The sequence below is a fragment of the Notamacropus eugenii genome, chromosome 7 (assembly GCF_028372415.1).
Source record: "Notamacropus eugenii isolate mMacEug1 chromosome 7, mMacEug1.pri_v2, whole genome shotgun sequence".
Lineage (NCBI taxonomy): Eukaryota > Metazoa > Chordata > Mammalia > Diprotodontia > Macropodidae > Notamacropus > Notamacropus eugenii.
This window is the reverse complement of record NC_092878.1, coordinates 145258521-145275229: the sequence shown is the minus strand read 5'-3', so window position 1 is coordinate 145275229 and position 16709 is coordinate 145258521. Positions and strand designations below refer to the sequence as shown.

Here is a 16709-nt window from a genome sequence, read left to right as displayed (position 1 = left end):
CAACTGTCTCATCCTGGGTCATCTCTAGTAATCCTGATGATTATCTGGTCACTGGATTCAGATGGCTCTGGAGGAGAAATGAGGCTGGTGACCTGCACTGCCCTCCCTCACTCAAAACAAAGTCAAGTGCATGTCATGTCATGAAGACCATAATGGCATGGTCTTCTTCAGCAGTGAAGGACGAACACACTTTAGGTATATTCTTACTGTGGGTTTACTATGATGTATGTATGTATGTATACACACACACACACACACACACACACACACACACACACACACACACACACCCTTATCTCTCTCCTGACCTCCAGTTCCACATCTCTAGAGGACCTGTTAAACATCTTCACCTAGATGGCATCTCAAACTTACTATGCCCAAAATGGAACTCATTGTGCTCCCCAAACACTCTATTCATTTGTTTTAACCTATAAAATGTCATTTATTGGGTTTTTTAAATCTTTTTATTTAAAGTTTTGAGTTCCAAATTCTATCCCTGCCCCCTCCTTCCTGAGACAGTAAGCAACCAGATATAGATTATACAGGTGTGATTATGTAAGACATCTCCATATTAGTTGTTTTGTACAAGAAGACTCAAATAGAAGGGGGGAAATGAAGGAAAAAGTGAAAAGCAGCATGATTTGGTTTGCATTCAATCAATATCAATTCTTTCTCTGGAGGTACACAGTATGCTTCTGTCCTTTGGGATTGTCTTGGATCGTTTTATTGCCAGAAGGAGCTGTCATTCACAATTATTCATTGAACATTGCTATTACATGTACCACGCTCTCCTGGTGCTGCTCGTTTCACTATGCATCAGTTCATATAAGACTTTCCAGGCTTTTCTGAGATCATGCTGCTTGTCACTTCCCATAGCACAATGATAATCTATTATAACCATATATCACAGCTTGTTTAGCCATTCCCCAACTGATGGGCATTCCTTTAATTTCCAATTCTTAGCCACCACAAAAAGAGCTGCTATAAATATTTCTGTACAAATAGGTCCTTTTCCCTTTAAGGGGATGTCTTTGGGATATAGATATAGCAATTCTTTGGGTATAGTTCCAAATTGTTCTCCAGAATGGTTGGATCAGTTTACAACTCCACCAACAATGCACTAGTGTCCCAATTTTCCCACATCTCCAATATTTATCATTTTCCTTTTCTGTCATATTAGCCAATCTGATAAGTGTGTCCTATCAATTTGATCCTCCTAATTTTCCTGTTATTTTTCAGGGTATCACCAATCAGACAGTATTCCAGTATTATAATCTAGGAGTCACTCTCAACTCCTCACTCTCACTCTACCATATCCAATCAGTTGCCAAGAGTGCCTGTTGCTTTCTCCTCATCTCTCCCATCCTTTCCCTTCTCTCATTCATTCACACCACAACTACTGTAGCTCAGGCCCTCTTCATCTACTTACTGGACTATTGTAATATCCCCTTAACGTCTCTCTCTGCATCTGATCTCTTTTTTCCCACTCTCTTCTCCATAAAGTTGTCAATTTGATATTCCTAAACTACCCACCTTACCATGTCACTCCTCAAGAAGCTTCAGAGGCTCCCCATTGCCTCTAAAACAAAATACACACTCCTGTTTAGCATTAATGCTTTCACAACCTGACTCCAGTCTATCTTTCCAGGCTGATCACGTAGGATTCCCCCTCGAGCATCTCACATCAGTCAGATAAGACGTGTCTCCTTGTAGATGACATTCCATTTCCAACCTTTATTCCTGAACAATTCTTTTCATAATAAGTTATAGTCTAATCATACCAACCTCATCCTTTTCCTTTGTCCTTTGAGTGACCCAAATTTTATTTTTTTTCAGAGACTTTGATATCACTTGACTAGATACATTCTCTGGTAAAATATTGATATATTTAAAACAAGTTTTTGTTTGACAAAGAATTTAAGAGTCATTACAAGTGAGATATGATGTTGTAGAGTGGACAGAGTACTGATCTTGGAGTTAGAAAAACCTGGGTTCAAAACCTGTCTCAGACATTCTGTGCTCCTGGGCATGTCACTTAACCTCTGCTTGCTTCAGTTTCCTCATCTGTAAAATGGGGATAACCACAGCGATTTACCTTCCAGGGTTATTATAAGGGTCAAATGTGATCATGTATGTAAAAGTGCTTTGCCAGCCTAATGAACTCTCTTTATGCCAACTGTTATGACTAGGAGCTATTTCCCATTGGCAGTCTACCATGTGCTGTCCCTACTCCGTTCTGGGTTCACTTCATTGTCTATCTACCACTTAAGATAAGTGGCCTGTGGGACCAGCTTCTCTCCTCTTGCCCATTACTGTCTAAATGATAAGCATACTTCCTCCACTTGAAATTTCTTGTTGTGCATAGGTAGACCAAACTCTGTTGAGTGTTTAGGGATCTCAAACAGCACAATGTCATTGGCAAACTAGATCATTTAGAGAGCCTCGCAATCTCAAAGGAATCCTAATTCCATTCGGCTCTGCATAGGACATCCTGAGGCAGTTAGGTGGCTCAGTAGATAGAGTTCTGGGCCTGGAGTCAGGAAGATCTGAGTTCAAATGTGGCCTCAGATTACTACTATGTGACTTACTACCTATTTGACCTTGGGCAAGTCACTTAACCCTGTTTGTCACAGTTTTCTCATCTGTAAAAAAAAAGCTGGAGAAGGAAATGGCAAACCATTCCAGTATCTTTGCCAAAAAAAAACCCAAATGGGAGCACGAAGAATTGGACATGACTGAAAAACAGCTGAACTATAAAAAAAAAAAAAAAATGAAAAATGTGAAGCACTGTAGAAGGGTTGGCCATTATTATTACAAAGTAAAAATAAATGTATGTGCTCTAATGCCAGCTCCTCAATCCTATTGTCAAGTAACACCAAATAACTAATAATACTCCTAGCTCTATACATTTATTCAAAAATACTCCTGCTCCTTAGAGTTGCCTGGACTGCTTCATCTCCAACCATCTATGTCTTTTATTTACTTAGATATCTGGTTTAAAGCTAACTTTTCCAAAACACCTTTCCCAATTTTCCCCATCCTGTACATATTTTTCCCTTCCTCTACATTCCTTTGCCATCAGGATAATGTAGCATGCGCAATTAACCACCCAAAACACTGTCTTTCTTCTTTAATATGCTTATACTTTTAAACATGTTTCTTGTTATATTTTTTCCTTGTCTCCTCAACTAGATTGTGTACTTCACGAAAACAAAAAAAATGTCAGAGGGGGAAAATAAAACTTGCATGCCAGAGAGGCTAAGCCAGGTAACAGTCTAGCCAAGACTTAAAGCAGGTCTCCCAGAGCTCCTAAACCATGCCTCTTTCCACCATCCCACACTGCTTCCCTCATCATTTTTTCCTACCATCCTCCATACTAACTACCATGATGTTCATGAAACTCTCATCAAATAACTTGAAATACCATATAAACTCAATTTTAATGACTAAATAACACTTTGTAAACCTTTTGTAAATTTTCTAGTTTAACCATAAAATTTCCAGGTAACAAAACAGTATTCATCATAACATTTTAGGTGGTTAAGTGAGTAGTTTTTTTGTGGGGGGGTGTTGGGAAGAGTGCCAAAAGGACCCTGTAAATATGACAGCTGCACCAGATTAAAGAGAAGGATAGCAACCATGTACCAACTTTGCATTGAGAAATTCTGCAATCATTCACTTGCTACAGTAATAATCTTACCAGTTTAAGGTATCCCTCAGCATCTAGAATTAAATTCTCTGGCTTTAAATCCCTGTAGATAATACCCAGGCGATGCAAATAATCAAATGCTTCTGTCACACAGGCAACACAGAACTTAGAAGTGGCTTCATCAAAGCTGCCCCTGCAATCAAAATCATTTTTACAGTTGATACTTCCTAGTCTATGAGAGCTATTCCCCAATTAATAATCAATTAACCAATTTGAGAACAGTTCTTAAAAGAAGAATTGCAAAGTGAAAAAAAATTATATGAATCACTAATGCATGAGAAAAATGCAAATCAAAATACCCCTGAGATTTTATCTCATTACTAGCAAATTGGTAGAGATGACCAAAAGATGGTAGTATTAAATGTTGGAAGGTTCGTGGAGATACAGCAAATACACTGCTAGCAGAACTGTGAATCGGCCTAATGATTCGGGAAGTAATTTGGAATTAGGCTCAAAAAGTGACTAGCGTCCATATCCATGACCTAGAGATCCGTTAGCTAGGTATATACTCTAAGAAGGTTAAAGGCAAAAAGAGTGGTGCCAAATATACCAGAATACTGACAGCATCACTACTTGTGGTAGCAAGGAACTAGGAACCTACTCCTGTATCCTGCTTCAGTCACACACAAGGATGGTCATACTCTTGATCTTTCCACCTCCCCAAAACTGATCACCATTTTCATGTCCACGAACTCTAAAACTCCCTTATGTGAATACCATCCACTGGCTTTCTACCTCTCTCTCTGCCTTTTAACTCCAAACCCACACCCTGTTCTTCATCCATACTGTAACTTCCAAACCCTCAACCCCTCCATTGTCTCAGCCCATGACCCCTACGCAAGCTAGACTTGACTCATTTCCCCACTTTGAACCCTTTGTGAATCAGTTTGACTCCACACTGTCTCTTCTCTTGGGCATCTTGCCCCCTTATGATACCAGTGATCTTGCCAAAACAAGATCTGTCTTCCCTCCTATACACCCACTGCTACTGACCAAAGGCGGAGAAAACCACAAAACTTTGTCGACTACAAATTTGTTATCAACTGGACTATCAATGCTTTAAGGCAATTCTTTTGCATCTCCCATCAACTCACAATCTCACTTCAGTAGTTCTTCCAAGCCTTTTTATTCCTCACATGGCTCCCCTTCCCCCACTCCCTCAGCTGAAAACCTGGTTTCATATTTCAGTGAAAAAATTTAGACCATTCCCTGTGAGCTCCCTCTTCTTACCTCTTCCTCATCTCACATCACCCAAACATCTGCCACTGCTAAATTCTCCATCCTTGTCTCCATTCCCATCCCTGACCCTTCTCCTTGACAAGATAAACCATGCTAATATTGACACAGATAAAGTGACCTAGGGCTCTGGAATCCAATTCTTGATTCTACAGAAAGGCTTGGGAAGATTGTGTTCATTTTTAATGAGCATGACTTTTAATGGCAATGTTTTGGACAGTCAGGAATTTAGAACAAAACTATTCCCTGGTTCACCACCATGTTCCTATCTTGTGCTAGCCCATGACTAACTTCATACACTAACTTCCCAAAATATAGTAATGATTAGATTTATAAATATGCCATCCCATTAGGCTTATAAAAGTCTTAATATTTTTGTGTTGATGCATAGATACATTTAGAAATCCTTTCCCCTTGATTTCTGATGCTTCTGTATACTGAGTCAATCAATCAATGAGAATTTGTTAAGTGCCCACTCCGTGTCAAGCACTACTATACCAGTGCACCAAAACTTAGAAGACTTCTGTATCTTCTTCACCCATGTGGATCTATGCTGCTATAATAAATCCTTATCTCTCTCTACCTCTAGTATCTTTCATTTTTAAAAAATATATTTTTATTGATATCATTTGTTTTTTTTTACATCACCAGAATTACTCCCCATGTCCCTCACCCACACTCCTCTCAGAAAATCATTCTATATTACAAATGATATTTTTGAGAGAAAAGAAAAGAGAAAAAAATCAGAAAAATGGATCAATACATCAAAAAAATTGGAAAATGTGTGCAAGACACTTCACCCAAGGGCCTCCCAGCTCTGCAAAGGAGAGGGGTAGGATTGTCTTAGCATATCTTGTCTTTGAGGACATGTTTGTTCTTTGGAATTTTCCAAAGGTTACTTTTGATTGTTTTGTGGTGCTAACTGAATGCCCAGTAGATATCTTAAATTCAATATGTCCCAAACTCATTATTTTCCCCCCTAAACTCTCCCTGCTTCCTACCTTCCCTATTATTGCAGAGGGCAAAACGATCTTCCCAAAACCTTAGGCTCACAAAGTAGGGGTTATCCTTAACTCCTCATTATCTCTCCCCACTATATACACAAACACACATACATAACACACACACCCCTACACATACACACACAAAATCCTCCGCTGATTTCACCTTTGCAACATCCCTCAAATATACCCCCTTTTCTCCCCTGACACTTTCCTAGTCTAGGGTAGGTCTTCATCACCTCAGGTCTTTCCCCATTCTGATCTACCTTCTAGCCACCAAAATGAATTTTCTTAAAGGCCAGATTCAATCATGTCACTTCCCTCTTCAGTAAACTCCAGTGGTTCCCTATTGCCGACCTTTTATTTAGCATTCACAGGCCTTCATGGACTCTTACCTTTCCAGTCCTCTTATATCTTACTCCCTGCCAGATAGATGGATAAACAGATAGACAGATGGATGAATGTTTAGATTATAGATGATAGATAGATAGATGATAGAATAGATAGATGGACAGATAGATAGATAGACGCACAGACAGACAGATAGACAGACAGATAGATATACACACTTCAATCCAGTGACTGGCCTCCTGGCTGTTCCATGAATAAGACCCTCCATCTCTCTGCTCTTCACATTTTCTCTGCTTGTTCCCCATCACTGGAATGCTCTCCCTCCTCATCTCTGCCTACTGCTTTTCCTGACTTCCTTTAAGTCTCAACTAAAGACCTTTCTTTTATAAGAAGTTTTTCCCAACCCCTCTTAATCTACTGTCTTCCCTCTGTTTACTATTTCCTCTATACGGTGCACTGTAGCTTATCGGTATATAAATGTTTGCTTTCCCTTCAGACCATGAGTCTCATGTGGGCAGGGACTGTCTTTCGCTTCCTTTTGAACCCCCAGCACTTAGCACAGTGCCTGGCATACAAGCACTTGATAAATGCTTACTGGACTGACTGTAACCGATGAGATATTTCTGGTCCCTTGCCTCTTGTTGCCTTGCAACTCCCAGTTATAAGTCTTTCCCTTCAGCACTGGAGTTTATGTTTATTATGATTCCCTCACTGTGTTACTCTGTGTAGTAAGCCTCCTGCTCCCTCTCCCCACTCTGCCTATTTCCCTGCTGAGTTTAATCAATCTCTAAACCATACTCTGTGTGTGGGTGTAGGTGTGTGTGTGTGAGTGTCTGTGTATGTGAGTGTGTGTGTGTAGGGGTGGGTGTGTGTATGTGTTTCCTCTACCTTCCTTTGTCCAATCCACATGAAAATGAGGTTCATGGGATACATGTGCCCCCACAACACCCTTTTTTCCATGTTTAGACTGATCTCATGCACCCCTTCCCAGCAGTCTCATCCCCTTTCTCTTTCCTTTTCCAAAGATCATAAAAAACAGGATAAAACCATCCCACATCTTTACTCAGTCTTAATTTTCTCTATCACCCTCACAGAAATTAGCGCAACCAGAGGTCCAATTCCCATGCAAACAAATTTGCAAACCTTCTTTTGTCTCCTGAATTTACATTTCAGTGTTCTTTCTGGTGAATTTTTAGAACTTTAATGGGGTGTTTGTAAGGGAACTGAGCTCCTGTAGGTCGTAACACACTATCATCTTCCCAGCCTTAATATTTATAAACTCATCAATAAGCCATGAGAATCCCCCAATGACTCTCCTTACTCACAAACAAATTAAACCAGAGTTGGAAAGGATGGCTACCCCTGCATTCTGAAGAAAGTTGGGGAGAGTCAGCTAAGGTGGAACATTTAGATCTTTGCTATTTTTGCAAACTTTCCAAGCAAGACAACAAACAATGGGAATCAGGACCTTGTGATTCCCCCTGAGCACAAATGAGTTTTTTAGAAGTGATGTTAAGGACGGAAGTTGGTAAGCAGGAGGATGTTTTAAACAAGTTCATCCCTACTGCATCCTGGGCCATCTCCAGTCATCCTGATCTGTATCTGGCCACTGGACCCACAGGGCTCCAGAGGAGAAAGTGAGGCTGGTGACTTTGAACAACCCTGCCTCACTTAAATCCAATTCACATGCAAGTCGTGACATTACCTCCCTGATGCCATGGTGTTCTTCTAGAACAAAGGACAAACAACCACAGAACAACCCCTACTACTGTTCTATGCCTGGCTGGGATACTCTTGAGTAAGGACTAGAGGGGATGCCCTGAGGCAGGGAAAGTGATACCCCAAGTCTGGCTGAAAGGAAGATGAGATGGTGTCAAGGGTGAGGAGCTTGTTGCAGTGCAGTTGTGTCCAGCTCCTCCTGACCCCCTGGCCCATGACACACCAGGCCCTTCTATCCTCCACTATCTCTCCAAGTCCAAATTCACGGTCTTTGTTTCTATGAGGCTATTTATCCATCTCAGCCTCTGCCATCCCCTTTTCCTTTTAACTTTGATCTTTCTCCACATCAGGGTCTTTTCCAATGAGTCCATTCAAGAATAGTTACCATACTTCTCCTTCATCCAGGGCCTCATCACCTCACACCTGGACCACAGTGATGGCAGTTGGTGTGTGTGCCTGCCTCTAGTCTCTCTCCACTCTAATCCATTCCCCATTCAGTTGCCAAAGTGATTTTCTAAAGCACAGGTCTGATCATGTTACCTTCCTACTCAATAAACTCCAGTGGTTCCCTGTCACCTCCAAGGTCAAATACAAAATTCTTTGTTTGAAGTTCAAAACCCTTCACAACCTGCTCTTCCCTCCATCTTTGCACGCTTCTTACACCTTACTCCTCTTACCTCCATGTGCTCTGAGATCCAGCCACACTAGCCTTGCTGTTTCTCACACAACACTTCATCTTTCCACCCCAGACATTTTCACTGGCTGGAATTCCTTCTGTCTCTTGCCCTCTTTAAAGGAGGCCAGCTTTCTTTAAGTCTCAGCCAAAATTCCACTTACAAGAAATCTTTCCCAATCCCCTTTAGTAATCCTGTCCTCCCTCTACTGATTATCCAATGTATCCTACATAGATACTGTTTGCAGATAGCTGTTTGTACCATGTCTCCCCCATTAGGCTGCAAACACCTTGCGGATGATTCATCAACACTAGTTGCCTGACTGATTGAGTGGCTGGTAAGCTAAACACCTCTCATTGTAGACCTGTCACCTCCACAAGGGGATGGGCTCTGTGGCCTCCCAAGGTCCCGTCAGTTCTAATTCAATGGTCTTATGAGGCTAGCGTTTTACACCTAGTTTTGAAACTTGATTTTCCCACCACTACTACTCCCCTTCGTGATCCCATCAGCCCCCACGAATTTAATTACTGCCTCTATGCTGATGATTTTAAAATCTGTCAATCCTGCCTTAATCTCTCTGCTGACTTCCAATCTTGCTTTTCCAACTACCTTTTAGACATCTCAAAGTGGACATCTTGTAGACATCTTAACTCAACTTGTCTAAAACAGAATTCATTATCTTTCCCCTTAAACCCTCCTCCTCCTCCTACCTTCCCTGTTACTACTACAGAGGCCATCACCATCCTCCCAGATGCTCAGGCTCTCAACCCAGGAATCATCCTGCACTTCTTAGTCTCTCTTGCCATCCCTCCCCACTCCCATCCAATATATTTCTAAAACCTGTCCATCTCACCTTTGCAACATCTCTCCTCTGACACTGCCACCACTCCAGGGCAGGCCCTCTTCACTTCTCTCCTTCATTGCTACAGTAGCTACTGCTGGGTCTGCCTGCCTCAAGTCTCTCCCCATTCCAATCCATCCTCCAGTGAGCCACTATGGTGATTTTTTTTTTTTAATGTCACTCCCCTGCTCCATAAACTCCAGGGCATCCTATTGCCTCCAGGACCAAAAACAAGATGCTCTGTTTAACATTCAGAGCCCTTCACAAGCCAGCCCTGCCTACTTTTCCAGTCTTCTCACACCTTACTCCAAGTACTCTTCCCTCCAATGGCACCGGCCTCCCAGCTGTACCACAAACAAGACTCCATCTCTTGGCTCCAGGCATTTTCTTTAGCTGTCTCCCATGCTTGGACTCCTCAGCTCCAACTACTGACCTCCCTGGCTTCCCTAAGTCCCAGCTAAAATCTTGTCTTTGATAGGAAGCCTTTCCCAACCCCTCTTACTTCCAGTGCGTTTCTTCTGTTAATTCTTCCCTCTTTATCCTCTACAGAGCTTGTTGGCACATATTTGTTTGCTTGCTATCTCCTCTATTAAACTACAAGCTTCTTGAGGGCAGGGATGGTCCTTTGCCTCTTTTGTATCTTTTAGACCTGGCACACAGTAGGTACTTAATGAGTATTGATTGATTGATTTGGCATTCTCTACCCCCATACAACTCACTGATGCAATTCATGCTGAAACATTTACTTTCTAAATTTAATTTAATTAAATAAAATGAATTCCGTTTTAGACATTAAATAGACATACTGAAATTAAATTAGACATACTGAAATATTTACTTTTCTTGGATTGCTCTTGGCTTTTCCTTGTCCCTTTTTTCCTCTTATCAGACAACCTCCTCTCATTTTCCTTGTGAATAATATGTAGCTGTCTGGAGAACAGATCTCTTTTTTGTAGCTACATATGTGTAAAGAGGTATATATTTAAATAATTACAACTTTATAATTACCTGTCTCTTAAGATACTCCACAGTTCTCCACCTAAGCAGGCCTCCAAAAGCATGTAGACATACTTTCTGTCCTTGAAAGTGCGATAAAATCTGTGAAGATAGACAAGATAATCGTAAGCATAAGTTTAGAAATATCTAACCCTAAAATTAATTAACCATATCATCAATTACATGCCTAGGTACTAGCACCGAAAGTGTCTTGATACAGCCATATGAAGAAAAGTGGAGTATTGTCAATGAATCTAGGCCCTTTTCAATATCCCCTCTCTGCAGATGACGATAAGACCTTTAGAACCTCCCTCAATTTCTGGAGTTCAGTTCTCTATCTGTATTTGTGTGCTGGATATTTCTACCCATATGTCCCAGAGATACCTTAAATTCCAAAAATTCAAAGATAAACTTATCATCTTCCTCCTTAAACTTGTTACTTTCCAACTTCCATATCTCCACTGAGGATACTATTAGCCTCCCAGAATTGAAACCTCAGGTTAATTTCTGACTCTTCTCTGCCCCCTTACTCTCACATTTAATAAGTTGTTGAGTCATACTGATCCTCCATCCACAATATCTCTTTTATCAGTCCCCTCCTCTTCACTCACATGCTGATTTAGACCCTTATCTACTCTCAGCTTGACTTCTATCACTGCCTCCCAACTGGTCTCCCTTCTGGCCTTTCCCTTAGCCATCCTTCACAGAGATGGAATGTGGGATTTGTTCCGTGATGTTTGGATTCAGTCAAAGGATTGTATTTGAGAACCACATATGACCTCAAGCTTCCAACTACACCACTTGAATCAAACAACTCTTTTTCAGGTTATCAACAATCTTTTAACTACAAAATTCAGTGGCCTCTACTCAGCCTTCAATCTCTACAGTTTTTGCTACTGTTAAACCTCCTTTACCCACTTCATTTTCTTTGGCAAGATAATTGGGGTTAAGTAACTTGCCCAGGGTCACACAGCTAGTAAATATCAGGTGTTTGAGACCAGATTTGAATACAGATCCTCCCGACTTCAGAGATGGTGCTCTATCCCCTGTACCACCTAGCTGCCCCTCCTCCCCACATCTACCTCTTGACCTTCATAATACTACTATCTCTTCTCGTTCTCCTACTTGACCACCTTGCTCATTCTCCTTTACTGGAGCAGTGTCCTTCTGCCTACTAAAGGTGGATTCCCCCGAGGCCTTGTTCTATGCCTCCCTTGTCTTCTCTCTCTCTCTCTCTCTCTCTCTCTCTCTCTCTCTCTCTCTCTCTCTCTCTCTCTCTCCCTCCCTCCCTCCCTCCCTCCCTCCCTCTCTCTCTCTCTCCCTCCCTCTCTCTCTCTCTCTCCCTACTTCCCTTGATAGGCTCATCATTTCCCAGAGGTTCAATCATCTCTATGTGATTGATTCTCAAATCTCCATATCTAGCTGTAATTTTGGTCCTCACTCTGAGTCCTGCATTTCCAACTTTTTGTTGGGCATTTCCTCTTGGCTATCCTATAATAATCTCAAACTAAATATGAAAGCCATCCCTCCTCCAAATTCCCCCCATTCTGTTGATGGTACTTTCACCCTTCCTGTAACCTAGGGAGTTCCACACTTTGAGTCATCCTTCACTCTCCCTATTTATTTTCACCCAATATCTTGTTGGTTGGTGAGTCCATCTTAGCCAGCTCTGTCCTGCTCTCCCCACTCACCCTGCAGCTTCCTTGGTTCAGGCACCTACATTAATTACTGTTACACTGGTCTAACTGTGCTCCTCATTCCTGTCCTCTCACTTCACAATCCAGTTTCTGCACAGCCACCAAACTGATCTTCCTAAAACACCAATTTTATCATTCCCCTCCCAACCAATCCATAAAAGTCATGAATGGCTAATTACTGTTCTGCTTCAGTCATTGGAAATAAATGTCTAAAGAAAAATGCTTGAAGACACCTGCTGTTGACTTACTGTACAATAAAGGGGGAGCGAGTCTCTTCCAGAATCTTCTTTTCTGAATAGACATGCTCCTGTTGCTTGGTGTCCACAATGTGCTTCTTCCTGATACATTTCATAGCAAATGCCACATTCTCATTTTTCACTTTAACCTAGGGGAGAATATTTTTTTAAATCCTTCAGTGATATAATAAGAAATGGGGAAGATTGGTCATATGGGCTAAGAGAAATTCTAACCTATTTGACATTAATTTATTCATTAAATTGCATATGAGATTTTGAAATTCTTAGCTTACTAAGATTTGGTATATAGATTTCCTCTCATTGTCTGCAAAATTAAGGTTGTACTGATCTTTGACCCTGAAATTTCAATATAAAAGTTAGAAATAACTCTGGCTTAGTGCTTAGCCTAGAGGAGAGTGACACAACAACAAAGATGTGAAAGAACTTGGGATGCTACCGAGGGAATGAGAGGAAGAAAAGACTTGGAGGAGGGGGGAGGATGAACATGACAGCCATTTTCCAGTGGTTGAAAGACAATGATAAGGAAAGCTGTGGATTTAGGCTCAATGTAAGGGAAATGTAAAGGTAAATGTAAGGGAAAAGTTCCCAACAATTAAATCTGTCCCAAGTGGAATGGTCTGCTTAGGAAGTAATGAATTTCTCCTCAATAGATGCCTTCCAGCAAGGTGAGGTATGTTGTAACATCGTTGCTTCTTAAGTAAGGGGTTGGACTATAATGTCCATGAGGTCGCTTCCAAAGCTGAGAGTCCATGATTCTTCAAAACGTCATCGTGACCTGACTGTGTGACATGAAAACCCTGAACCAAATGATAAAAGAAGAATTTCTACTTCATAAGCTTAGAGCTTCAAATTAAAACACTAACTCAATCTAGACAGCTATTTTCAGAATTTCCCTTTTAAGGCAAGAATTTAAATGGTTGTGTGTATGACTGAAAGCACATGTCTGTGACGGGTTAAGAGACTCACACTTAGGCTATATGTGATGGACGAATGAGAAGTGCAGAAGCACAAGTGTTACCAGCCAGCAGTCAATGCTGAATCACTACCTGGGGGGAACACGATCACTTTCCGGTGGCCAAATCTGTTCTTTTCACAGCTTGGATAAAATAACTCCGCAATCGTGATAAATCACTCTAAAATCTGATATAAGGCAACATACTAAAAATAATTCTTTGAAGTAAGAAACAGAATGTTTGCCAGCTGAACAGAGATGTGGGAGCTACTAGAAAGGGTTTTTACTAGTATTCTTCCAGAACTGTTAGAACCAAGGGTTGTAGCAGATGGAGACTATCAACTTGGTTCCCTGTGGACGCTATTGTTTAGAAAATGGTTCAACGACAAAACCACTAAGGGCTCTGTCCTTTTAAAACCATGTGACCTCAGTAGGGTCACAGCTCTACATTCCAGTATATTCTTAGAAATTTAATCTGGTTGTATCACTACTGGCCCTTCACACAATTGTTATAAAAAACTGAGAGGTGACACAAACAAAGTCAACTGCAATTAGACCCTAAACTCTGTGTTTTTCATCTTAAGATGACAAATACTACAGCTGTCCTCAAGTAGTCTTTATAGCTAAAGTTCCTATTTAGACTATAAGATTTTAGATACCCCAGAAACTGGGAAAGAAGGAAGGAAGGAAGGAAGAAAGGAAGGAAGGAAGGAAGAAAGGAAGGAAGGAAGGAAGGAAGGAAGGAAGGAAGGAAGGAAGGAAGGAAGGAAGGAAGGAAGGAAGGAAGACAAGAGAAGGAATGAGGGATTATGTTATATTATGTATGTGGAATTTTATGTGTATAATAATATATAACATGGATATGTATGTATGTCACTCCACTACACAATAAGCCCTTTTTAAGCCTAAAGCCTAAAGTGTTCCCCTCCTTTGTGGCTTTAGGGAATTTATTTTAGATGAAAATTTATGGGTTCAATCACAATCACTCCCAGTCCACAGTTAGGAAAATTCCTAACAGTTAGGGAAGAAGCCAGGCTTTTTAACTAAGTTTACATTTATATCTATTTCTAGTTAACCCCTAGCCTCTCTGTGGTTGAAGCAAAATTCAGGTTACTGGAAATGTTTGGGTAATAAAACAGTAGATTATATTATAGTGTCTGGATAAACAGGCACTGGGAAGGAAAACTGGAGAAAGAGTAGGCTTTTTCTGGAGCCTGCCCTCACTCCCTGAATAGGCCGGAGTCTTGGTGGCATCAGCCACAACCTTCTGCTCTGAGATGCCTGTGGAGCTGAGGGCCCTCCTCCATCACTCCCTTCTTTGCCACAGCTCAGTCCCACCTTCTCTCTTCTCCTTTGGCCGGTTGCCCTGGGGCTGCTGGTTCTTGGCACTGTTCGGCAGCTTCTCTCCTTCCTCTCTACTTCCAGTCCTCAGAATTTTGATCTGTTTCTGAAATAACTCATTCCATTTATACAAACTAACTGGAACACAACCAAGTCTCTCACACAACAGTTTGAATTTGGAGGACTAAGTGACAAAAAGTACTCATACCTGTGACACACTGAAGCAAATCCCTAGAGGTATTGCAGGAATCAACAGAACAACCAAACTTCTGGACGCAGTACGCCAAGACCCTACCAGTATAAACGGATTATCAACTTTGATTTTAATGAATTCCTGTCTCTTTAATCTGATAGCAGAAAATTACAAGCAGCAGACTGGAACTCAATACCTGTGTACACTTTGACCATTCATACAGGTTGTACAGAAACATCTAGACTGGAGTTAAGTGGTCACAGTGAATGGCCTAAGAAACCTGGCCTTTCAGCCTCTGAAACAGGCCCAGGGAAATGTGATTCTGAGGATTTCCTGGTAGCAGATACATAAGCTGAGAAAGAGAACAACCATGTTCCCAATGAGTGAATGGTATGTGTCCAAAGAGGTGAGTCATAAATCAAATTCGTCAACTCTCAACTACTCTGGGAAAGAGCGAGAAGATTCCCTAATCTGTGAGTAATAACTTCTGAGAACATCTCAAGAACCTGTTGGTGAATTGGTATCATCATTCCAGAGTCCATTATCCTATCTATCTATATATATATATATCTCTATATATAGATATCTATATCTCCCATAGTAGTGATACTAAAGAAGAATGGAAAAATACATTTGTGCGTTGACTACCACATTTTGAACCAAAGAACCAAAGTGGTCCATTGTACCACCAAGACTCCAAGATATCATGGGCTGTTTATTGGGCAACCAGTAGCTTTTGGACTGGACCAAAGGCAAGGCAAGACAAGGAAAAGACTGCCTTCATCTACCCAGCTGAATCTCACTAGTTTTAGCATGTGCCTCAAGGAATCTTGGGGGTGTTGGCTACTTTCCAAAAACTAATAGAAAAAGTAGTTAGAGATACGAATTGACAGTAAGGACTGGTAGACCTTGATGACATTGTTGTCTTTTGGAAGACCGGAAAAACAAAAACAAAGACAGGTGAAAATGTTGGATTGGCTTGAGAAAAAAATCAGTTGAAACTTTACAATAAGAGAATGATGGTTATACAAAGACAGCTGCATATGTCACCTGAGGCCTATTACCCCATTCACAAGTTGGAGTTCCTCACAATGAAATGGGCAATCACTGATAAACTTAAAGGCTAAGTTTATGGAGTAAAGTTATAAGATTTGGCTGACAACTGACACATCCTGATGACTGTCAAGTTGGATGCTGTTTGCCAAAGAAAGGAGGCAGCAGTAGCCAACTCTGAGTTCAGCATATATCAACAGCCAGGAAAGACTAATGTAGATGTGGGTGTCCTGTCCAGAAGGCTATGGGACACCAAAATTGGGATCATACCTGAAGAAGCCAGGATACAGACAGAGAGCGAAAGAACTGAAAGCTTGGGATGTTCCCCAATAGGCATGCCACAAGCAGACATGAACTTCCCTCCCTGAGCCAAATCTCTTTTTCCTCAGCTATCTGTGGATTCCTGACAAAGAGATCAGAGGGCCAACAAAGGACTGTATGAATTAGCATAATCCTAGAAGCAAAATGCTAAATATCAAAGGGCTCAAGTGCCAATCCCTTGAAGGTTGAAGACAATGGCAAAAGTTGGAACTGGGCAAAACTGACACCAATCCTGAGTGTGGTACCAAGAAACAGTTGATACTACCCAGAGAATTCTACTCCAAGGTCAATGAGGAATTATATGATGCTTTTGGACAAATGGGTCCAGGAAGGGCACTAGAACAAGTACAAAACAGAGGTTCCTAGTC

The 16709-nt window shown here is 41.1% G+C and overlaps 1 protein-coding gene across 2 annotated transcripts in view; it reads right to left on the bottom strand.

The window, feature by feature from the left end:
- Nucleotides 1–16709, bottom strand: part of PRKG2 (protein kinase cGMP-dependent 2) — a 111065-nt gene that overhangs the window by 26313 nt on the left and 68043 nt on the right. For both annotated transcript variants that reach the window (XM_072623035.1, XM_072623036.1), the window contains exons 11-13: nucleotides 12473–12609; nucleotides 10540–10629; nucleotides 3701–3842 (exon numbers count right to left, since the gene is read on the bottom strand). In XM_072623035.1, coding sequence (XP_072479136.1) covers nucleotides 3701–3842; nucleotides 10540–10629; nucleotides 12473–12609 — 369 coding nt within the window. The remainder of the gene's footprint in view (nucleotides 1–3700; nucleotides 3843–10539; nucleotides 10630–12472; nucleotides 12610–16709) is intronic.